We start from the raw sequence: 25,248 nt of genomic DNA, 5'->3' as shown, positions 1-25,248 counted from the left end.
TGAGTGAAGATGACTAAGAACAGCGATTAGTGAAATTTCAGTCATTATTAGGAACAAAAATTAGGTTACTTCCACTTTGTGTTACTGCAGTGATAGATCTAAATAGAAAAGAAAATCACCCTAGTATGTTCAGAAAAAGTTTTCATGACCTGGTTACAGTGAGGGTAGACTACGGAAACTGCATTCTCTGCATATTAGAGGGTACTGTACTGTCAGTATTTTAAAAAGATAGTTAGGATGAGATGGGTCATGATAGGATAGCTGGCTTAATGGTAATCCAAGTGAATTTAAAATCGATCATGGAAAAATCATTGCATGAATCAGCTGCTAAAGAATTAAAAGGCAGCATAACTGGTAATGAGTAATTTGATACTGTAGAACTTACAGGTTGTCAAAGGAGCTTGATGTTTTGGACATCACAAATGTAGCTGATAACTGTTGTGCAGTATGTTTAGCTGTCTGTCAAATCTTTGACTCAGAATTACCATAAATTCTTTTATAAACAGCATGAAACCAAGTTCTATACTGAATAGATTAAAAGTAAGTATAAAAAAAGATCACATCATTAATTACAATGGCATTTCATCAGTGGTGGGGAATTTTCTGCAGTTCTGAAGAGATCTGTCCAGGATGTCCCAACAAAGTTTATTGTGTTTGTGACTGGCTTGGAAGACACCTGACTGGGTGACACCTTTATTTCTATTGCTTTAGATAAATCCTTTCTTTTGAAAGACTGAGTTTTAAGGCTTAATTTGCATATCTACTTAGAATGCACTAATACATAAAAGATTGATCTCTCAAACTGCAGTTGCAAAATATTCAGATTTATTACTGTGCTTTTATGCTAATAGTTGGTTTAGAGTACAAATCAGATGGCCAATTTGAAAATTTGACTTAAATTACACAATCAGAAAACATCTTATCTTGACATTTTGGATCTGCTTGGGCTTCTATTATCCCTGCTTCTTTGCTTTTGCTTCTGACTTTACAAGTTGAACTTGCAGCAGCTGCAGTCATTCCAGTACCTAAAGATGGGTGCCACTTACTACAGTTACAATATCGATCTCTCCCCTGTAGAATCACTTACTCTGCTTTTTTTCTGTGCCTAGTCAGAGCATGCTGAACCTCTATACGGGACTCTATGTGAGAATCAGGGACTGAGAGGAGAGAAAAGAGCTAGTCCTGCTGTGTGCAGAAAAGCTGTTCAGGGCGTGCATGGATCTCCCGGGCTTGCAGAAGAGACCCTCCCCTCGTCTTGGGGGTGATGGCGAGGCTCAGCTTACTGATTTTTGGAGCCAACTGGATTGTGATTGGTGATGTTGCCAGTTAAAGTCAGGGGTCTCCTTTTTTTGGGGACCAACTTGTGGCGATTGCTTGGCTGGGAAGGACAGGAGCAATATCACTGCCCAAGGTAAATACTAGCTGTAGAGCCCCAGCATACCAATAAATCTCTTTGCCCAACTTAAAACCCAAACAAAACAAAGCACCAAAAAAACTTATCCAACGATGATTATAATAAGCATTATATATTTCATATCCCCCTGCTCAGCATGAACTCAGGCCACAACCTATGCATTGCATATTACTGAACAGTGTGTTAGATGAATGATGATAAGCACTGATGATGTGAATGTTGTGCTTCCATTTTATTTTCATCAGATTTATAGCTAGCACTTTAGTTTATAAACCATTTTATGTTGTGGAATCCAACACAACCCCACAGCCTGTTCTTTTCTGTTTCCGTCACATATGTTCCTCTTCTTTCTCCAAAACTACTTAGCTGGCATTAAACAAGTTTCTTTTAGTGTTTGAAATAAAAGCTGACCTGCTGGCAAGAATGTAAGGGACTTTGCAGAAAAAAAACCCATGCCAGACTGACTGCTAGCAATTATTTAGAGCTGCCTGCTTGTCATACAACAGATAATACAATCCATTCTGACTTTTTCATACAGAGCATTTGCTGTCATTTTGTTAAGGTTCTTAATAAAAAATTCACCCTAATCCAGAGGTAGAAACTCCAAATTCAGTGAAGTACAGCATGCAACCTTGCTGTACTACTTAAGGCTAAAAAGGCTCCTGCAAATGCAGGGATCTGGAAACAGGCTAGAGAGATTTTCTCAACTAGCTTCCAAGGTATTAAGAGAAGTCTGAGCCTGGAGGGCAAATTGTTCTGTAACACAGCCATCAGCTGATGCCTGGGAGTCTCTGTATCCATTTTCCTGTTCAGTTGACCCTTTCCATCTGATACTGGAAGGCTTGATTCAAACAATAGGCTGGTTTTTTCATTGCAAGGTCTTGAGGACAGCAGCGTGTGTGTCTGCTGCTCGCAGGGTCCTGTTCCTCTGTGCTGTGGTGGTAGAAAGGATAAAGGCTAATAGGCAATCTTATTTTTAGCTTCATGAGTCATTCTTACAGGCAGTTAGTGTAACTTTTGTGCACATTCTTGCTTAGGTAATTTGGTTTGCCATCCCAGCGTGCCCAACGCTTTAGTTCCCTGTAACAAAGTCATCTTACTGTGAAGAGCTGAGATTGCATAGCAGTGACGTTGTGGGGTACAAGGAGATATCTTTACTATGATATTTTTTTAATTTACAAGTAAATGCCCCCAAAACAATGTATGTTATTTCCAGCCAGGCATTCAGCACTGAGTTTGAAAATACTTTTTAAGGACTTCTGCTAGCTGTATGCATTCTGGAGGCCAAAATGGCATCTCAACAACTGCTTGCCTTTCTCCTGTCTCTATATTCTCAGCAACTTCTGGTCACATCTGTAGCGCACTGAAGGGTAGTGACTTCTGTTGATAAAGTGGAAGAGGCATCTATAAGATCATTCACAATGATGTTGCTTCTGCAGGACTAACAGGAGTACAGAAATCAGTAAAAACCTCTTTTGAGTTAGCAGATGCCTCTTTGTAGTCAACAACACAGGGTCGTTATATTTAGAGTGTTCTTTCAAGTTACAACCCACTGTATTGATTTATTTTAAACAAATGCTTTCAATTAAGTCAATGCATTTTTCCTTCACCTCCCACTTTCCCTGAAGTTACTGATTTGTATGACACACCGTTACTTTTATTAGCAGATCATAAAACATGCACTCTCTCAAAGGAAAAGCTATGCCTCCTTTCCATAGGCACTTAAGTGCTCTATAAACAAAATGGAGCCGGGGTCTTGGTCACCATTAAAATTACTCTGCCTGAAGAATGATTAAAAAAATCATCCTAAGTAAGATGGGCCATTAACTACCCCAAAATAAGGAATTCTTATGAAGATCTGTCCTCATTTGAAGCTGTAACCATGTAAGGATTATGCTGCAGTTTGCTTTCTATTCCAACTTGTATCAGCTTTGGTGAACTAATTCCCAGATCAGTTAGGCATTCAGGCACAGAGAATAAAATTTAACTACAGTTGTTTGTGAGATCCAACCAATTACACAAAAATGTGAACAAAAGCAGCACAAGAACACAAAAGTGTTCAAGCATCCATTATAAACAGCTCCAATTTCCTTTTTAAATGTCAAGTACAAAATATATATTTTACATGCAAATAACACTGGAGTGTTGTTGCTAATATACTCCCGAAATTACATTTTCTTAGCATGACCTTTCTCGCTAACAATAACTTACATTTTAATTAAATCTGTGGCCGTTTTCATTTCATGCCAAATATCCCCATGCCATATATTACTGAACTTTCATGTCAGGAAAGAAAGTTTAAAGGTCGCAGGCTTAAATACTTACTTGAGTTAAACTTTTTTAATAATATATGAAAGAAATTACATGTGTGTACTATCCCTACTGGTTTGTAGAAACAAGGGTTTTAAGGTTTAAAACACCCCCGCTTTCACTAAACTCTGTGTGTCAGGATGAGAGTGAAGTATTTGGCAAGGTTTTAACTCAGTGAAATACTCTTTCTGTCTTTACTGTTTGGTACTTACAGGACTAGTGCTGCTTCACTAACACCTAAGGCTACTCTTTGTCTCAGTAATGAAGAAGCAACTTCTGGTTTTCTTTCCCAGGACAAAAACATTGTGACAGCTCCGCATTTAAAGGTGTGGGGGGGGGCAGATTGCATTCTGGTGTAAGTGATTACAATCTGGTGAAAAGTCGATTGGGGCTTTTGAGGATATACACCCTTATTCAGATGGAAATAGTACATTAATCTGTCAGGAAATTCAGGCTTCTTCATGCATAGATGCTACTTTTAGTCTTGAATGGTCTCTCTGAGATGAATCCAGAATGTCACTTTGAGCACATTTCCCCGAAGGAAGGAGATACAGAAGATGCGTAATGAGAACCTGCCCGGCTCCCTTTCCCCAGACATACACACGCTCTTTGCTTCTGCGCTGCCACAGATACGCTATCGGTTATTGCAGTGATTTAACAAATAAGCTTCTCTGAGCTCTAGGAAACCCTGAAATCAAAACTTACTTGGTTTTCTCTGTAGGTTTCTGTCATGCTCCTATTTTTTATATTGTTTCATTATGCATTCTCAATTCTCACCCCAGCCCCGAGCTTAGCAGTAGAAAGTTGATAATTTAGACACCCATGGAGTAGAAGGAACAAAGATGTATTTTAGAATTAGGTCTTGGCAGCTCAGCCTCCCTGCTGGAGCTCACAGCATTTCTTAAAGGCTGTCTAATCCTTCAGGTTAGCTCCTGCGTATCAGATGGGGAGCTTGGACCTTGCCTTTGGTGTTGAAATAGTCCCAGGCTCTGAAGCAGACCAGAGCTAGAAACTCTGGTTTAAGCTTTCTGTTAATTGCCTTCTAGTTTTGAGACATATGCAAGCTGTGAAATTCTGTGTAGGTGTTTGCAGAGCCTTGGGAAGAAAATATAGTAAAGTTCTGGCTCCAAAGAGCCACAAAATTATAGAGATCTAGACTTTTGCTAGGCTGATTATAGTGCACTTGGGAAGCTATTTGGAAAGGGCTTTTTGACACTGACCTCTGAGATCAGCAGAGATTGAAGGGGAGAAAGAATGAATTCCTGGAGGCAGAGGATGTTTGCCATAATTACTTCATTTTTTATTGGCCTTTTAATAGTACGTTGACAGTGATGGTTGTTTTGTATCAAGTTAAAATGCTACAGTTGCTGTCTGCTAGTATAGCAGAATGACAAATCAAGACAGAAGTAGAAATAATCTATCATGTCTTAAAAGAATAAATGTCTTCCTCAAGGTTTTAAACAGCCACGAAGCTTGGATGGAAGAGGTTTTTTAGGTATCAAATGAGTTTATTGTATGGCTGAGTTTCATTCCTTCTTACAGTGTCTTGGGTATTACAAGTGTAATTTTATAAATACTCTATATCACTGACTACAATGATAGATGGCCTGAGGGCAAGTAACTTTGCAATATGCTCTCCTGCTGTGTCTTCAAGATGCTGATAAGCTGCATTTACAACTCATGTTGTCAAGATCTGGAGCAAGTGCTTTTTGTGAAGGAAATGTCTTCCTTAAGCATTAATAACACAAGGTGCTGTAGTTTCCTGTTATAAGTTCTCCAGAACTTTTTTGAGGACTTGCCAGGAAATCATTTGAGGAATTAATTGCTTTAAATATTATCTCAAAAAAACCCCCCAAACCAACTTTTTCTTATTTGTCAGACATCAGACACTAGTGTGGGGGGGGCTTTGTTCCCGAGTCTTTGGGTTTTGAGGTTGGGGTTTTTTTGTTGTTGTTGATGTCTTTTTTTTTTTTTCTTAAATTATAGAACAAGGACAAAAGACAGACAAAAGTAAATAGAAAAAAAGCAGTGACATGGCCACAGCTATTCCTTTACTTATCACAAGGGAATCATCAGCCAGGGGAAGTAGATAAGCAATGAAGTGTATACCACTGAGCTCTGAATAACTAGAAGCAATTTTTGATCAGAATGAGCACTTGCTTCACATCAGTGCATCTCTAAATAAAATAAGAAACAACCCCATGGCACTGTGTTTATAAAAAGAAAAATATGGAGGGGCAAAAAACAAAAAAGCAAGCCAAGAGCATTATCCTGCAGTTGCACCCAGTCATGTGAAGAGAAGCTTAACAGTTTAATTAAGCTTGTTTGTGGGCTGTGTTTTGATTCTCCTGAGCTTTGAAGGAGGTCTCCCATAACTTGTTATTGGGGCCAACTGGAAAAATTTCAAGAGAAGTTTGGCTTCTGACCCAGGATTCTGGTGCATCTCTTTAAACATCTGCAATGGCACACTGGGAGTAATGCCTGCAAAAGAGGAAATTTAAGATGGAAATTCCTCTAGTTACTGAAAGTTGGCAGGGAACATAGAGTTGCCAGGAAAGTTAAACTTTCCTCAGAGTTTGCAGGCTTAGGACACAGGTAAGAGACACAGCTCTGGCTTGGGCAGTTCCTCTGTTCCCAGGTGAGGCAGCTAGATCTCATAACATTTTTGGATGAGAAATGAAGAATCAGGAAAAGGAGTAACTTGATTCTCCTCTGTTAAAGTGGCAGCTGGAGAATAAATCAAGTGGAACACCTTGCGTAGGCACTCATTCTAAAGAATAACACAGGTTTGTTAGAGAATAATGTATGTGAAATGCCTCCACTGATCTAAAACCTCTGAGTGGCCTGCAGCCAGAACCCTATAAAACATTCACTTATTGCAGGTGAAAATTTGCCTGGCAATAAATGGCTATACTAATTAGATTTTGAAAGGTGCTTTTAACCTTTTCACCTTATTAGAAAATAGTGAGGGTCTGAATCTCCATTACACCATGCCAGCTTCACGCTGCTGTAAATGCCGCCAATACTGTTTAGATGAACTGATGTGGTAGAACAGAGAAACAAGGGAGAAAGGGTTGTGAAGGGATGGAAAGGTTTCCAAAACTGCATGTCCTTGAAACTAGCAGTTCATATCAGGAGAATTTCTTAGTGTAGACACTCCATGCTGAATAACACCACCTTGTGTGCTATGTTTCCTCTTTCTGTGATGCTCAAGGAAAAAAAAAAGAGTAGTTATGAATATAGCAAGACTACAATTAGCATCTCACAATATGACACAAGAAAATCAACTTGTATGTCTTCTGATTGCTAAGCGAGGGAAGGATTGTGGAGGTCAAACTCCATATAGATTGTTAGAAATGAAGCAGCTTTAACAGGAACAGGGGAGAAAAGAATGTAATTGCCTGTACATGTTATTCTGCTGCCTCATCACAAACGTCTGTGTGGTGGTGTTAGACTGTGCTGCGTCCTTTTACCTTCTTGGGTACAGAAGAGACAGGTTGCCCAATGCAGTTGCTCTTGGCAACCCTAGTTGTCTTCCTGAAAGAGACAGCAAGAAAGATGCAGCTTTAAGAATTGTCCAGTGCCAGCTGGTTGGAAAAGCTAACTAACCAATTTTACAAACTCTGAGATGCTGAAGCAACTAAGCAGGATCCTTACAATTGATTATAAGCTTTTTTATTTAGTGTTTTTATAACTTTGTGCCATTATTGCAAATGTATGTTCAGTGAAGTTCTTTTTTTTATTTATTTTTTATTCTTCATTATTTTCTAGGGACAGAACTGACTTAATAACCTAAAAGATTAGGCACTCCATTTTATTTAGATTAAAAAGCTTTTTGCAAGGATCAGGTGGAAAATCTTTGGGGCATCTAGCATATAAACTGTGCATTTCCCAGGACTCCATATGGGAACTGCTGAGTCTGAAGGACCTAGCTTTAAGAGCATTTCCCACAAAACCAACATTCATGTTAGACCTGGCCAGGCTACAAGACACCATTTTTCCATGTTTTCTCAAAACCGTAAATATTTTAAATATTTTTAAAAAATATTACATTACCAAAACAATTCGTATTGCCCTGCACTCTAAAAAACCACAATGGAACCAAAACCAGAGATCGGTTTAATTACCAGCTATCATTAATGCCTCAGAAATCAATCACAGGGTCAAAACATTAGGTCCTAGAGTTTCCAGATGTATGAGTTAATGTTCTCCTAGCACTTCCAGCCTCCTTGCTAGAGAGCAAGAGATAAGCCCAGGTTAAGGTTGAGTGCATCCGTCATAGGACTTCCAAAATTTTGGGTCTTGGCACTTCTGGACTGCCAGTATTCCCCAGACTTGCAAGGTTTAGAAAGCCCACACAGTCAGATCTGCTGTATGGTGTTGGAGTCCAGGTTCTACGTGAGGGATTCCTGATGCAATTAACAGCCCTGGACCAATGCAGCTGGGCACAGAAAACTCTTCACTCTAGCAGCACTCTGCCTGATACAGCTGTCCTTGAATTCTCAGCCATTTTGTAGCCAACCACCTTCAGGCTTTCAGGCAGAGAATTACAGTTTATAAAACGTATATCTCAAAGCAATTATAAAACAGCTGTCATTGCAGTAGAAGGGTTTCAGTACTGTAGAAGTACCCAGGTCACAGGAAAGGGCACTGTGTGCTCACTTGGAAAAGAGAGTTGAAGCGGTATGGAGAAAAGATTTCCCATTCCTCACAATAGAGAGCTCAGCTGCTGTTTGGTAAGACAGGGCTTAACACTCTTTCCCAGAATGTATAAACAAAAAAGAGTCATGCACTGCTTTCCATCCTCCCTACCATTTTTCCCGTTTCATAAATGAAATAATTAAAATGCCGGTAAAGACCAATGGGCCATCTGATCTGGTATCCTTACTCCAACAGGAGTTAAAGCCTCATGTTTCTTAGGAAGGTGAAGTAAGTTCATAATGTATGCAAAATCCCCCACATTTGCGGCATGCGGGAAATGTGTCCTATCTCTGATGGTGATCATTCTTTTAGCATGGTAACCTTTTTCAGGCAAGAATATCTGCAAGTGCCTTGAAGCATAGGGAACATTTATGGATCTACATAAATGCATAATAATAATAGTCAGTGCCCTTAGCCATGAGATTTGATAGACCTTATAATTTAATCTTAACTAGTGCAGTGTCTGCAGATAATACTCTTTTTTCATATGCACAGTCCTACTACTTGCCACAAAATATCATGCTGTAGTAGTTTTAGCATCCTGAAAAAGTAGAAACAAGGCAAGAGTCACCTTTCCATGCAAATAAATATTCTAGTTGTAATAAAGTGAAGTGCAGAGAGAAGTAAGGACAACCGCAGTTTTATATCATTACAAAACCCCCCAGCTCCAAGCATATTTAATCTCTTGGAAAGTGGAAGGGTGTGGTCTGCTCAGAAAAGTTAAACATGTCAAATTCTTTCTCTTAGTGCAGTATTTCTAATGTTTCTGAGTGTCTTTTAGTCCCATCATCTGGTGACTGATACCAGAATTTTGCTTTAGGATTGTTTCTTTACATCATGCCTCTTCCCTCTGTTTCCTGTAGAAATACCAAACAAAGATAGACTCATAGAGTGAAAGGAAAAGACCTAGCTTTTACTGGGTAGATCGTCACAAAATTGCGTCTGAGCAGAAAATTTCCGTGGAAATATGTCAACATATATTGGCCAAATTTACAGTTGCTTCTTGTATAACCCTGCTGTTGTTCTCCTAATGAAATCTATGTTGGAAATTAAGGTTGTTCAAGAATGGGGAAATATGATTTCAAAAATCTTGTAATATTACTCAAAGTGATATTATTAAAGGAGACACATTTTAACAGCTACTTTTCAGAAGTTTCTGCCCATTTTGAAATATCAGTGTTAATATCTTCCATTTTGCTGTGTACGGAAATTCAGTGTGTTTGTAAGTGCGTGTCCATGCTTGAACAAACATTTCTACATGTTAAATGGGTGACAGAGAACTCCCTATTCTGCAAATGTATCCACACAGCCTCTTATTTGTGCACAAAATGGGAGATGACTAGTAGCTTGGATTTTTATATAGAAATGATAAGGAAAAAGCAGTTCTTTCCTTTCTACCAAGACAGTAAATGTGCCAGAATTCTCTCTATCTTTTTATATATATATATATATATATATATATATATATATATTTTCATAAACCAAATCAAATCCCAGTGATTAGTGCTTCTGGCCTTACTTTAGCAAGGTACTTCAGCATGTGAATACATGTGAATACAGGAGTATCACTGGCTTCAATAGCATTACTTAAGTGTTTCAAGTTACGTAAGTGCTGAAGCATCTCACCAAATTGGAGTGAAAAATACTGATAAGATAGGTATGATATTGTTTGAGGAGACGTATCTAAGACTGACAGCAACTGTGTTTTAATTCTCCCTGTTTTCCCTAGCACATTTCTGTATCAAAGTCATGTTATAAGTCAGACATATTCTGCTAAGGAGTTTTAGCCTAACAGTCATCCACTGTCTCAACAACAAAAATTATCAAATGTATCGATATTAGAAGGTTACAGCCTGAAATGTCTATATTTAAAAAAAAAAAAGGTCATATTTTCCATGGCATTGGTACAATATATAGGAAAACATGTGAAGCTGAAGTCCAAAGGACAAAAAATCCGCAGTATATCTTTACAGAAAACCTAAGGAAACCTATTCAAAACTGAATATTCTTTGTCTTTCAGTATGACAATGATAGTGTCTGAGTTTACAATTTTCTGACTTACAGAGGCAATTCAGCAAGAATGGTATCTTGTGTTTCACTTGCCTGCTCACGGATGTGAAGAGTCAAAAGAGCTCTTTCTTGATCTTGCTTTTGTGAGCACTCCTCATCTAGGCTCATTAATAGTTTATGTTAATTTATTTTTAAAAGTTAGTTTCTTCTTTGATCTAAAGCTTATTTATGATTACATTTAGAAAACACATTTCCTTACTAAGTAGCTTTCCCACCTGATGCACAGGAAGAATGCGATACTGTAAAGTTGAGCCACGGGGTCAGACATAGTCATCATGAAAGGCAGTTGGCGCTGAATGCTTTGGATTAGATGAGCCAACTAGCAACAATCATCTCAGTTCAGCAATGGCATCTTCCATGTCTCTCTGGTTTCAGAGAACATTGTTGCATAAAATTCTATATCGCTTCTGAAATTGGTCTTCAGAGGCAAAAGCTTTCTGATTGCTCAGAAGCTGAGGCTGAAAGACAGAAGAAAAATATCACAGCATTGCAATTTATTCTTGAAACCTGCTGGTTTCATATTTCCGTAGCTTGGTGGCGAAAACAGAATGATCAATATGCAGAATGGAAACGGGTGACAAATACCAACTGACACAGATGCAAAACAAGTCTTATGACCCATGTAAACTTCCAATTTGAGAGCACAATGCTGTAGGAGATCTCGTTAGTGTGTGCTTACGTGGAAGAGAAAGGGGAGTCATTTGAATAACATTAACATTGTATTAAGCAAGCCAGCCTTATCACAGCTGAGTAACATCAGGTGTCTGAGAGACAGCATGCAGAAAGATGCAATTCTGAAAAGATATTACATTAAAGTAAAGCTGTGCCTTCGGATTTGCTCTCATTACCTGCAAAGAGGTCGGTAGCACTCATACAATCTTGGGTGGGAAATGCAACTACTCAGCATTCTCCCTCATGTGAGACTGGTTTTATAAAAATCACCCCTACCCCCCCAAAAATCCCAGATTCGTGACAGTGGTTTTCAGTTGTTTCAGATAATGTTTGTAAAATAGCCTATTTTCAATGCTCTTGGCTCCTTGGTCTGGAGACCCTGACCTTCTCACACTTGGAGAGCTCGTTACAACTGATCATGTTAATGCTGTCTTCAAGAAGGCTGAGTAGCAAAAGGGAGAACTAAAACACTGGTAGGAAAGATGGTTCTGCATTTTCTATTCTGGCATGGAAATCGGAAAGGCTTTCTTTTCTCTTGCTGCCAGGGCTTATATTCAGGGCATTTAAATTCACATTTCCTGTCATTAACAGAGGACATTAAGACCTTCTCTCCCTATCCACGTAATCATCTGCAGATTGATTAGTGAACTTCCTCAAGAAAACACACAGGCTTCAGTCGTGAGGCAAGGCTTGGGTCTTCTGCATTTCAGGTGGGTCATCCAGACACTAGATCTTTGGCTAGATGGTGGTGTGGTTTGAGAGAACACAACCTCTGAATGAATACATCCACAGCTGTCCTACAAGTGATATAGGCTGGGGTGTGCTGAATCCAAGTGTCTCATTGTGAAAGAAGTAACAAAGATCATGGTATGGCCAAGTTTGAGATGGTACGTGTAGGGAAATACATTTTGGGTACTTAGAGAATGTAATCATAAACCATGCAGAGATTTGAGGGGCTGGTGCTTAAAAGATAAGAGGATCCCTCGTGACTTTCCTCTTACCAAGTCTGAAGATAAGACTGAACCTAGGAACCTTTATTCCACTCTTCTGTATATCTACCATGCTAGTAATTCAATTAGGGGAACATAGATGCGCTGTAGACATTTTTTGCTACAGTGATTAGCACTGTTCCTGTTACAATTAGGAGTAAGAAACGTTTACAAATGTCCTTGGGGTAAAAGGACCCCTAAGTAATTATTATAATTGCACAAGAATCACTTATAATTGCTGGACTTCCCAGAAATGACTTTCAGAGGAAATCCGTGTAGCCAATTGCATTACTGCCTCCTCAGATCAATATTATATTAGTCCCAGTGCACGGATACCCACAGGGCAAAGTAGCAAACTATTAGCATTTCATTAACAATATACCACATTGCAAGACTATTACTCAAACGATTGATGACCCAGGCAGGACATATCTTCAAATGTTTATGAAGAACTAGTAATCTCCTCCTCTTCTTTTTCTTTTTTTTTTTTTTTTCTTCCTTCCTTTTCTTCACTGCCTTTCAAACACAAATTTGCCATGATTTTCAGATTTCCATACATTAAACTCTTCCATTAATAATGGAATAAATGCATCAGGTCAGCAACAATGTAATTGCTTCCAGTGGATTTTTCTGATGAGTTTTAATACTAATATGAAAAAAAAATCAAACCAAACACCTTCAGGTTATATCCAGACTGATTTATTTTTTTTCTTTCTTCCAAGACAGACAAAATTGCAGCTAATTACTGGCAGGTTTCTAGGTGAAATATTGCATGTGCACTGTTGGGCTCCAATTCATTTGCCCAGTTTTTCCATAAGGGCTGCTATCTGTCAGAGGGGCACTTAAGCTCTTCCCAAGTCAGGCTCAATTTAAATTTAGATGAAAGTGTAGCATCTTTCTGAGCAATCCAGTCACTCATATGTCTGTAACAGAGAGGAAAAGAGGAAGCCATAATATCAGTAACATGACTTTGCTGAAGAACCAACCAGAAACAACTCGGAGGTGGAGCCACTGGTTTAAAAAAAATATATGTATGTATTAGCATCTAATTATTTAATAAATACAGCAGATGCCCTAAAGATCCATCAGTCTGCTAAAGCAAAATGAAAGCAAGCAAAAGAACTTTAAATATTGAAATTAATTGCCAGAATTAAAACTCCAAAATTTTGTTCTTATGTCCATGTTTAAGCATTTCCTAAATGTTCAGTTTTAGCTTGGAAAAGGCCATGAGCATCCAGCACTTCCTATTGACTTGATGTTATTTGTTCAGGAAGTTATCTAAGATTTGAGGCTTTAAATTGTAGGCTTATGTCTTTCTAAAGACCAAGACATTTGGAAAATACAAATAGAGTATTTTTTTCAGTTGTTTTGCAGAGGAAATAATTTATTTAAACCCAATTCTGAATTTAAATGAATATGCTCTCTTGAAAAATTAATTTAAATTAAGGTTTTTTGCAAAGGTATCCAGAAGAACATTGTCTTTCAGATCATTCAGCTACTTCATGTATCTTATAAGCTTGCCCAAACAGCTGTGTTCAGGTCCATAAAATCACCATGTTGTCAGCATACCTTTGGGGTTTTGGCTAGTGCATATTTAAAATGGATTACTCCACAAGCATTAAGGTCACCGTTTTGCATGGGACAGAGACCCCAAGAGGTTAAAATGAAATGTAATGCAGCTGCCTTCACACTATTTTCTCTAATTTACCACTGTAGATATAAAGCTTTATAATTCATGGACTGTTTGAATTTCATGTATGCATCATAGAAATAGCCTCTGGTTGATGGAGAGGGAGCTGACAAAGATTATTTTTATTTATTTATATGTGTATAAACTGGTTTAATTGCTTTGCTGTAAAGAATGTTTGGGGCTAGTCAATGGCCACAGTTGGAAGTTTCAAAATTCATTCTAACTATTTTTGAGAATATAGCTTTATTTTCTTTTGTGAGAACAGAACTGAGCCCCATATAATTAGAGTCACCTTTGCTGTGAGGGGTAAGTGAATAAGATCTCAGGCAGCAAATGGAAAAATAGCACATTACAAACCATTCAGTAAAAATTTAATGTATTTAATACATTATATTGCCTATACCATAGTAATAGCTACCATTAAGAAGAGGAGTTTTGCTTGAGCCTGATCTTAGACTATAGCAATTTCCTGTTACTTTCTATCCTTAAGAGTTAGTCCAAATAAAGAATGCATGGATAGGCTCAGATTTGTTCTGAAGTTAAGGAAAACCGTAACAGATGCTATTTGATAGCCTGATGTTTCCAACAGCAATTAATCAGGTGATTTAGCAGGTGATTCTGTAATGTTGGAGGCCTGATCCTGTGGCTGTGGCATCTGCACCAGAGTCTATATTATGGACCAGGGCACTTGTACCAAGCTGAGAACAAAAGAATATCCACTGTGTGACACTACAGAAGCACATCTGAGAAAAATGAAAGAAGATTTAAAAGTAAACACAACCCCTCCCCACCCCCCCAAAAAAAACCCCAACCAAAACCAAACCACACCACAAAAAAAAACCCCAAAGCATGGTCTCAGAGCATATTCCTCAATTAACTAAGAATGTCGTATTACCAGAAGAGATTGTTGCTTTGGCATTGAAACTTACCTCCTTTACCACCAGTTAAACCTATCCCAAATTTTAAACACTTAGACTAATCCCTCTTACACAGGCATCATAGAGTATGCCTGCACGCTGCAGAGCTAGCTGGGGCGGCAGCAAGGGTGGTCAGCTGAAGCACAGTTCCTCACTCAGAGCTCTGCTGCTTTCAGGAAACCAGACTGTGTGTGCTAATATCCTGTACTAGCCCACTTGGACACTTTGACCGTAACTGGGATGACCGTTTGGGTTTGGAAGGACTTTACATTCAATGAACGGACTAGTTGTGTCATGAGTATTGATACACCAACATCTGGTGAAATATTTTCAGGATTAGGGTGTCTGTAAGTAAACCTGTTCGAAAGTTTCTGTTGTGCCTTTTGTTTTCAAATAAGTACTGTGTTTCAGGCTCTAAACTCCTTATTCAGTATATCCGGGCTCCTGATCTTTACCGCATATCTTTCTGGGGAATCCTAGTTTAAACAGAACAGGTAAAATAGGCATGTACAAAAAATCTTTTTAATTTCAGCCATCTTGGCTCATTCTGAATCATTCTTAGAGTACTTGTGGCATCAAAACGGAGAGGCATGAAAGGCTAATGATACAGCTAAGGCTACAGCTACGAGCTTATCTCTCTTTTCTCCTGATCTGGAAAAAAGATTCAGTGAATACAGCATTCTGTCATTTTGTCTTATCTATCACCCTATGAGATTCATTCATATATATCACATTCATCACTGGTCACCGCAGGCATCAGCTTCTTTCTGTTATACTTCCACTACAAGGGATATGCATAAAAAACCCAACAATTAGGGAAGTGGAAGGGTTAAAGAAACCTAAGGATATCAGCAAAGGTGTCAGGAAAATTAATTTTGTAGTTGAGTTCTGGTTTTGTCTGCTAAGATCTCCAGGAAATGTTCAACATGTTATCTTAGCAATTTACACTTTTTTTGAATGTGATTTATCCTTATCCATTTACAGCAGGGTTCCCGCTGTTCACTTTATAGTTTTGTTTTTCGTTGTTTTTGTGAGATATGACATTAATTTGCCTTCACATCTTTTATTCATTTTAAGTATGCAAAAATTCTCTAAAATGTATTACCACATGAATTCTGGAAAATATACCATATGATTTTAGTAAAGATTGGAGATATATATATACACACATATATTATTAAGAAACTTAGAAATCTGTCTTGGAAGAAGAAGTGACAATATTTGTGTATCTTAAAGTCACACTTTTAAAAATTAAGGTGAAAGCATCTGTGAACCATAATATCTAATCCATTTGTAAACTGTTGGTTTTTCTGTTCATCCTAGAGTGATGCTTGGCATCTGCCTTCACCAGGTCTCCCATGAAGGTTGCTTTGCAATGTGCAGGCATTCTTCCTGCTGACAGCTTGCAATGTGAAGACTTGACCCTTTGCAAATTGCAAAAGTTTGACCTGCAAGTACGGACTTGAAGGCTGTAAAGGTGCCCATAATAAAAAGTGAATTTGCATCAGAAGAATAAATTAATGTATAAAATACAAAATACCACTTTGCATTAAAATTGATTTACTATTCAAGTAAGTACACCATTTCAGCTTTTATTTGTGAGGTCTGTTATCAAATATACAATTCCTTTAATCTACAGTATTTTATATAAATGTAGATCCTGTTTAAACCTGACTTAAACTGTATCTGAGTCATTTGTTAAGCTATGCTGTATTTTAATACTTAATTCGATACACTGCATAAACTGAAAATTATTGTTATATTTTCCGAAACTGATAGCCAGAATTTTGTAGTGTAAGGTCGTATTTTGGCCTTCTGTGTAAGCATAAAACATCTATAAACTCTCTTCCTGAAAGACACCCAGTCCATTTCTATAATTATCCATGTGATATTAAACAAGCCCGGAGCAACATCAAGACAGTAATGGAGTTTATTTACTGTTGTTTGTACTAAACTTGTACGTAAGTGATAATTTTGTTTTACACTTTCACAAGCCAATAGAGAACAGTTGAGCATAGCCTTTTTCAGTATTTTTCTCCCATTCTATTTTCATTAACTTCAGAAGAAAGATGGGATTTCAATGGCTCACAAATATTTGCTCGTTAGGGAGAACAGTTTAGGTGTCAAGGTTTGTGGCAGGTGTAAATTGAATGATTCCACCTGGTCTTAAAAATGACTCAACCACAGCACCAAATCCCTTCTTAAAAGGTTCAGAAAAATGCAGAACAACCTAATTTAGCATCTGTCACTTTAGGAACCTTTACCTTTTCACTAAGATTGATGAACAGAGGAACCATGGCAGATCTGTCATATCCATGCTACTTTCACTGGAAAGCTATTAGACTCATAGAAATCATCCTAGAGTCTCTCATTACTCAAAAAGCAGAATCTTTGTGAGTGTTCAGTCCTTCAAAATGCAGCAGACTTTCTCCATAAACCAAATACCGTAAATATTTCTCCATAAGATCCCATATTGTGATGGTTGTCTCAAGTATCTGCAAGAGCTAGACTCATGCTTAAGGCTTCCAAGCCAAATATATGACCAAAAATATCCCTGTCAACTTTACCCACATCAATTTCACCCTCGGCTGGACCTACAAATAGTAAGACTGCTGGCAATTTGAGATTGCTCCCTGATATGCTTGTCTCTGTTCCCCAAGGAAAGAGAGGGAACAGCTTCTAGATAATGGCATCGCAACACACGCTGTGTGATGCATGGGTGGCAGCCTAGATTTAGTAGCCAATGCCCTTTGACTGATTTATCTGGAATACCTGAGCACCTTGACCACCCTTCAAATGCCGTGAGAAACATGGTACAAATCCACAGATTACAATATAGAGAAAACAGCATGGGTGAAGCTGTCAGTCTGAACGGGAACAACCGTCCTCTGAATACAGCAAAAATGCTCTGATATGCTGCCAATGCCTCGTTTGCTGCTGAACCAAACCTAAGAGCACTGACGCCCGATGTGTCAAAATTGCAAACAATGACACTTCTCAGAAAAACGCCGCAGATTTGAACAAGGCATCTGAAGTACAGACTCATTATAGTGGAAAAATAAAAGCCCACCAAAGTTTCTCCCTTGTTGCTAGGTGTCATGTTGTACCAGTCTGTATATGGAAAATGTCCAGACAGTTCCAACCTATACAGCGAGACCAAGACTTGGAATCGTCCCTCCTCACTCTTCAGAAAAACTCATAGTCAAAAATATAATTCCTCCTTCACCTATTGTTATTAGGCCATGATATTACATCTTATAAGTGACCATTGAGTCTTTTTTCACTTGTGTAGTATTTTCAGTATGCCATGTCTTCATCCTGTTAGCTTCAGGGATCCAGTGCAATAGTTATTGAAATGGTATGGCTTATAACATCAGCAAGCAGTAGTTTTAGAGCAAAAATTCACGGCTTTCAGTTAAAGTTTAACGTGACCTATATTCATCCATATGCCGATTCTGTAGATCACACACTACAGATGCTTCTAGGCTACGTTGTTCAGGATGTTGTGAACATTTCCAGGACTTTAAAGAGGAACACACGGAAAATTACAGCTTTCATTTACTTTTGGGAGATATTAAAGCAGTTTGTAAAAACAAATTACAGTTATGACCCATTCTCTGTTCTTTTTAACCTGAGCAAAAATTTGGGGTTGTCATGTATTAATGCAGTTAATAAAATGGCAATGCAATTGTGCTTTACAATGCCAATTGATCTGCCTTTTAATATAGGAAAAAATTCACTGTTACTAAATGTAATCCTTAGAAACTAAGAAAGTTTACCGATAGATTGAAACCTGCTTTTTAACTGATGGATATAAAAAATATTCTCATGCAGCTGTGTACCAAGAGCCCATGCTGAAGAAATACAAAGGAAAATTTGAAATCTGTATGGTTGTACTTGTTTTAAATTTGTTTATCAGTGAAATGATTATATTGGTCCCTGAGATATTTTAAAAATACTCTGATTAGTTATATCGCCTCGGTGATGCATGGTTAGGTCATAACGGCTCTTAGGCCTTGCAAAACCTCTTGTGCACTGGTGTGAGGTCTCTTCGTCCAACACTCGTTGGAAAAGAAAAATAAATAGAATCCAGAAATTAAAACCATTTAATTAAAAGGTTTTTGTTTATTCTCTAGGTTAGAGTGGCCAAATTGATAAACTAGTAGAGCTAAAAGAGCACTAGCAATAGCAAGACTGATTAAATTAAATCCTGTTACAAAGAAAGAACAGGAATGAGAAAAAAAATCACAGCCCCTCCTTTTAGAAACTGATGAGGCCTGGACTTGTGAGCGTTTGCAAGTGAGGAAAATGTTTCCTTGCAGACATGTGTGTTTCCAGTGGTGTGCCTGGTTGGTGTCAGGTTTTAGGATACAGTACACAGCTATTCTGTTACAAGCCCTGGCTGCTGTATTGGGTGGTCATCCTTAACTGGAATTTGGAGGCGTAGTGAGCTGTCTCTGTTTGGGGCAAAAATGAGCTGAAAGAAGGGTAGGCAAGGAAAAAACTATCTCTAGTTATAAGTGGTGTTTGTTTTGGTGTTTGCCAGTCCAGTGCAAACTTTTGTGTTATCATAAACACTGGGATAAAAGTAGGCCTTACTCAAACAGTGGAAATAATCTTCAGGCTCATTTTGGGTTAGCTGCAAATATCCATCCAGGTCAACATGGCAGACGGTCAGTGGATGTTGGAGGTAAGGCTGGGTAAACCTGGAGACACCAACTGTTTTACTTTCATGTAGCTGGCCTGGAGGGTTCATCTCCTCTGTAAGCTCGGTCCCTGTCCAGGAATTAAGGTCTAGGTGTAACAAGGGATCTGAGCTTGGAAATATCTAATTTACAGCCACCTGTCCCCAGAGTCGGTGATGGAAGGGTCATCCAGAAACCCCGTGCTGAGCAGAAGAGGACAGTGCTGTGGGGAACCCTTCACGTGCTCTATTTTAGAAATCTTTAAAAGGAGAAGAACGAGCACTGCAAGGATCGAAACAGGACTCGGACACGGGGTAAGTGCTTTTACTATTGGCAAATAGAGTCACAGTCACCTTTTTATTTTTCCTCTGGTCTCTGAATCTTGTGTTCTAGCTGCTCTGGGCCCTCAAAGTGGCCTCTGTGAACTGGTGATGAGAGTGGGGACTTGTGTGTTGGGGCATCTGTAGGGAGGGCAAAGAATCGGGGTTTCTCCAAGTAGGTACTTGCATGTTTCCATCTGAATGCCTCTTTGGTTATATGCCTCGTGGAAGCAGCTGATGTCTAATTCACATGCCTTTACTCAGACATAGGGAGGATTTTAGGTGCTCTTTTCCCCTGTACTTAATATTTTCTATTGTCAAACTTGATGTGTCTCCCAGAGAGAGATCTGATTTTGCATGTATTTCTTAGCCAGCTGTTCCTCTCATTGACTGGAGTGAACCTGGGTGCTGACTCCAGAGTTTGAGTTTCAGAGGGGCAGAGCCATCTGAGGAGAGGACATTGTGGTACTTGGGGCTCACAGTTCTTTCAGGGTCTCAGTTTACTTATCTTCTGGCATTGGCAATTTTCTGAACTAAACTAACATAGTAATTATTAAATATACTTAATTCAGAATCAACACTGTTAAAGACAACAGACAAAAAAAATAGAATAAAAATTATGGCTAGCTAGCAAGTCCCAACTCTCTCCCCGTCCATGCTATTGAGGTATTCCTGCCCTGCCTACCACTGGCCACAATGCTGAACTTAGTTGCAAGTGATATTTTTTATTTCCTTATTTAGCCTGAGAAATAATTAGGTATCTTATGTCCTTCTATGGACATATCCAGAATGAAATCCTAATGTAGTCCATAAATAAAACTGATAATAGTTTAGTATATGTGACTGTATGACATCCTGCCTTGTGTTTTATGGCTTATATTTTAAATCAGGGCCAAATTCTGTTCTTGAAATTTGATATTTTCAAAACAATTTAGAAACAACAGTGCTGAGTTATAATTCTCCTCTAAAAAGGAAAAGCAGGATCTTGCAATCTGCAGAGAAACACACCACAAGCCTGTGCAGGCTGATGCCGTTGCTTTCCTAAGTGATGAGAGAGGAAAATGTGATCAGTCAGTCATTTTTAGCTCCTGTTTTGTTTCATTCTAACAGCTTTGCTTGATAATTTTTCCTCCAAAATACAAATAAATGTCACATTGATGAGAACATTGCCAAGCAGGAGTAGAAAATGATTTGTTTCTTAGCATAAAATATTTTTTAAAGAAAGTGTATCAAGTATCATTAGATCTCATGAAAAAGTAGTCAAGAAATGGTTTGAGCCATGCAGATAACCTAAGTCTCCCTACTAAATTTTAAGATGGGTAGAAAATTAGACTGTTCGTATTCAATATTCAGTGTGTCAAACAAAATATATGCAAGAGTCAGTGACAGCAGCACAAATGCTAATTGATAGGATGCTGGGAATGATTTTGTATCAAGCGCTAATCAGACAGTTTTTCCACTTAGCAGCGTTACCACTCAATAACTGACAACTTTTAGATTATCTTGAATGTGTTGAAAATCTGCTGTGCTTTCCAAGTGACTTTGACAGCTGTGGTCTGCAAAGACTCCAGAAAACTCAAGCAGTAGGTTTCCATGTAGCTTATAGTAAGTAAAAAATGTTTCATTTACCATAAGAATTGGGGAGAATACCTATATTGAATATTACAGCTTATTTTTTTTAAACTTATGAAGTTTAAATTTGTTCAGATTATTGAGAAATGTCATTTTATGGTTTGACAAGTCTGGTTCTGAACATTTTTGGAGGTTTTTTTGACTATATCCAAATAAAGATACGATCCATATAGGCACACATTTCTGGGAGGGCTAAAAGATCAAATAACACCAAATACTGAAACTGTGTTATATATCATAAGCCACATTTACATTGTGAACAGTGGAAATGAATAGAAGATGTGTTTAAGCCAAAGAAAAAAAAATATTCTTATATCTAATGAGCTTCTTGGAAAGATGGAGTGAAGAGCATTTCCAGAGGTTAAAGAAGGGGCTCTGGTTTAAGTTGTGGCTTGGTTTTTGTCACCCTCTGTCACCCTTGGCAGATTTTCTGATCACTGCTACCATTTCTTATTTCTCCCTGTGTACATGTCCGTCTTAGTAATTATTATGATGCTGTAGCCAAATCAGTGTAATTTATTTGTGTACAGAAAACTATAAAAATCTTGTACAGGACAGACCTACACAGAAAACCTAGAGCAACAGAAATTTTTTCCTGCAATCCTGCCTTGCTACGAAGGAATGTGATTCAGCACCTTTGCTGGGACATGACTTCAAAAGTGTCTCTGCTGAGATATTAAAATGAAATCCGTAGCATTCATGATCAACGACGTTAATTTTGCTCTGGTTCAAATACACCTATTCATTCTGATATTTGCCATCCTACACTTTGGATCATTTTTAAAGTCTAAATACAGCAGGAAAATTTCCCTGGAGTGGAAATGGCAGCGGTCAAAACCTGGCTCAAGACCGTGAGGCATCACCCCACCTGTACCGTGACCTCGGTGGGGGTCAGGCAGGGCAACCCCCCGTGGGACACCCACTGTGTGGTGGGTTGGGACCCACACCTGAGCTGTGCATGTGGGACTTCGTGGGTCCATCTCACCAGCCCGCAGGTACGGGATGTTTGGCTACAACCTCTTGGGATTAGCTGTAGAAGGTGCTTAGAAATGTGTGGGTGTTTATCAACATTTCACAAGTGTCTAGTGTTGGGGTGTGTACGTAGTATGACTGATATTGATCCTGAATGTAGGTTAATTACAAGTCATTAGTAAATCAATAAACCGCTTCAATACTGATTTGGTTTAAACTACATTAAATGAGCAGTTTTTCCCTGTAACAAACATCAATGGTATTGCTACTAAAGACTGCGACAAGTAGATAACACTTAAGTAAACTGCTTTTGCAGAAATTCATAATTTATAATGTTAGTATGGAGCCTCTGCCAAAAGTATTATTTTTTTGGAAGATATACTTTGGAAATGTGTTGGGGTTTTTCGGAAGTTCAAAATCTTTATTTTTGAATTGTTCCAAAGTGCTGGTAAGCTTTTGTTAATACTAAGGAATAACAGAAACTAGGAAATGGAAATATAACTTGCATCTAAAAAAAAAATAAAATAAAAGCAGTGCTAAAAAGCTAGCACATCAAAACATTCCAGCTGTCAAATTTCATAGTTCCACAACAAATCTTGTATCTTGGCTTATTGTCTTGGGTTTGTAGTCTTTTCATTAGACTTTGAATCCTAATAAGAAGAAGATATGTTGGGTTTTTTTAACAGAAATTAGTTTTCAATCCATTAGCATATTTATATAAGTAATATTGAATGTGACCCTTAGTTAAAAATTCACAGTAAATTAACTTTTCCCTTAATATAAATGATATTTTAAAGCCACTTTAATTATCTATAATAGAACACAACATTAGTCTGAGATAAATTCTCACAGGAAAAATATGATCTATTTATATCAATAAACTTAGCTGTGTTAATTTGACTTGAAAGGAATACTTAAGCCTAGAATTCGGTTCGCAAAAAGTTTGAGCATTAGACTCACATCAGGGGAGTGGCAAAATACGAAGCAAAAGTAGAATATCTTTTCTCTATATAATCAGATTTTGAAGGTTTATAAATGTGTCCAATATCTTCATCGTTAGATACTTAAAGCTTTCTTTTTAATTAGGTAAACGTATGTTACAACAGATTAGCAAACAAAATACAACCAATGTGTATTTCCAGTAAGCTGTTTTGCAAACATAGAGATATTAATTTGAAAAAAATAATTTATGAAATGCATTTCAACTACAAATGGCACATCATAATGTCACAGAAATGAATAAAAATGCTGGCGTTCCAAGAATTAAGTAGGATTTTAGCTTTAGCTCTCCATCTCTTTCCCCACTAACCGAAATGAATATGTAATGCCTCAAACAAAGTAGTTTCATATTGTAATCTTTGGTACCAGTGTGATTAAGAAAAGCATTAAGAAAGGTTGCTTCGTACACGGTGCTGAAAAGTCAGTACTGCTGGGGAGAATGATAGATACTGGAAGCTGCTATTAAAATAAAAGTAATTACTGGTATATCTATGTATTTATGGCACTATTTTTAATTTATTTTTGGTATCATTGCACATCATGGCTGCTTCATAATAATTGCAGATGAAATTAGTATTAGGAAAATTCTAGAAAACCAACCATTTTAAATAGTTACTAAAGCTCCAGCATTGGGGTGCTGGACCTAACTCAGAAATCTTTTTGGCATTATTTAAAAAAATAAAAAAAAAGAGAGAGAGATAACATGAAGTGCTCAGGGGCCAGTATAAATTAGGATTTGCTTTAGTGAGATGAAGCTCATAGTTTTGAAGTTTTATTCTTAATGAGCATGAATTCAGCCATGATAACCTGATCATCCTCTCTCCATTCAGATGTATGAAGGAAATGTTACACGGGTTGGCTTGTTTAGGGATCTTTAAAACCACTGTAAGCCCACGTGCAGTAGGAGATAGCGGCTCACTCCAATGTGATCTAGAGATGTAAAACTGAGTTCAAGGCCTTATTTTAGTTTCTGGCCACATCTGGTAAGAGAAAGTCCATTCCTTGAGAGTTTTGCCTCACTAAAAAGGCAAGGTAAAAAGGAGAGCAAAAATAAGCGCAGTCCTGTGGGACAAGGTGCTTTGATGGCAGAAGAGCTAGCTGTGGACGTTTAGATGTGGTCCTCCCTGGGAGTCTGAACAGGAGGGATAACTCGAGTAGGAAAAAAGAAAAAAAATCACCCTGGAAGAGCCATTTCGTGTTCTGCCATTTGCCCGCTGACCTAGATTCACTCTCTGATAAAGTTACAATGTTAGAAAAAAACATTACATATTACTTGGGTGTGTACTGGAGTAGAATTGTAAACTAGAAGCAATTATTAGATTGAGACGTGTTATTTGGGTTACTTAAAGATTTTGGAAATTATTTAATCTTGAAATGGAGCATGTTATAGGTTGTCTTTCCATGTATACTAATACAAGGATTAAAGATGCTAAAGCCTCACAACCTAAAATAGTAAATGAGTTGAGGCAGACCAACTTGTTTGATCTTTGCAGGGAGAAGGAATAACTGCTGGAGCTGTACGAGTTCAAGATGACATAAAAGCAATAACATTTTGGAGGCACAGAAATTTGTCAGTCTAGCTATATGTAAATCATTTCCTCTCTTTACTGGAAGTTTTCATCAGTATTAGAAGGACCAAATTACCTTTCCATTATTACTGAAGGGTCTAAGCCCCACAGATGATGTTCTCCTAAGGTAATCCTTAGCTTAGGAGGTAGAAAGGTTTCATCTCTGCACTTATATGAAAAGAGGACAAGAAATGGTTTTCCCAAGTAATGGATGTTTTCAGAGGCTTTAAAAGTTTCTTAATTTGTGTAAGGAGGAAAGTTTTTGTGAAGCTTATCACCTGGTAATTTGGGCATTGACTTACCTGAAGA

The 25,248-nt window shown here is 38.0% G+C and overlaps 1 protein-coding gene across 1 annotated transcript in view; it reads left to right on the top strand.

The window, feature by feature from the left end:
- The window catches only part of LOC140651599 (uncharacterized), a 268,878-nt gene that overhangs the window by 221,109 nt on the left and 22,521 nt on the right, over positions 1-25,248 (top strand). The window contains exon 5 of the mRNA XM_072861238.1: positions 19,603-19,762. Coding sequence (XP_072717339.1) covers positions 19,603-19,762 — 160 coding nt within the window. The remainder of the gene's footprint in view (positions 1-19,602; positions 19,763-25,248) is intronic.

Source organism: Ciconia boyciana, chromosome 5 (assembly GCF_034638445.1).
Source record: "Ciconia boyciana chromosome 5, ASM3463844v1, whole genome shotgun sequence".
Classification (NCBI taxonomy): domain Eukaryota; kingdom Metazoa; phylum Chordata; class Aves; order Ciconiiformes; family Ciconiidae; genus Ciconia; species Ciconia boyciana.
Note: the sequence above shows the minus strand (reverse complement) of the source record. Positions and strands in the feature narration are given on the sequence as shown.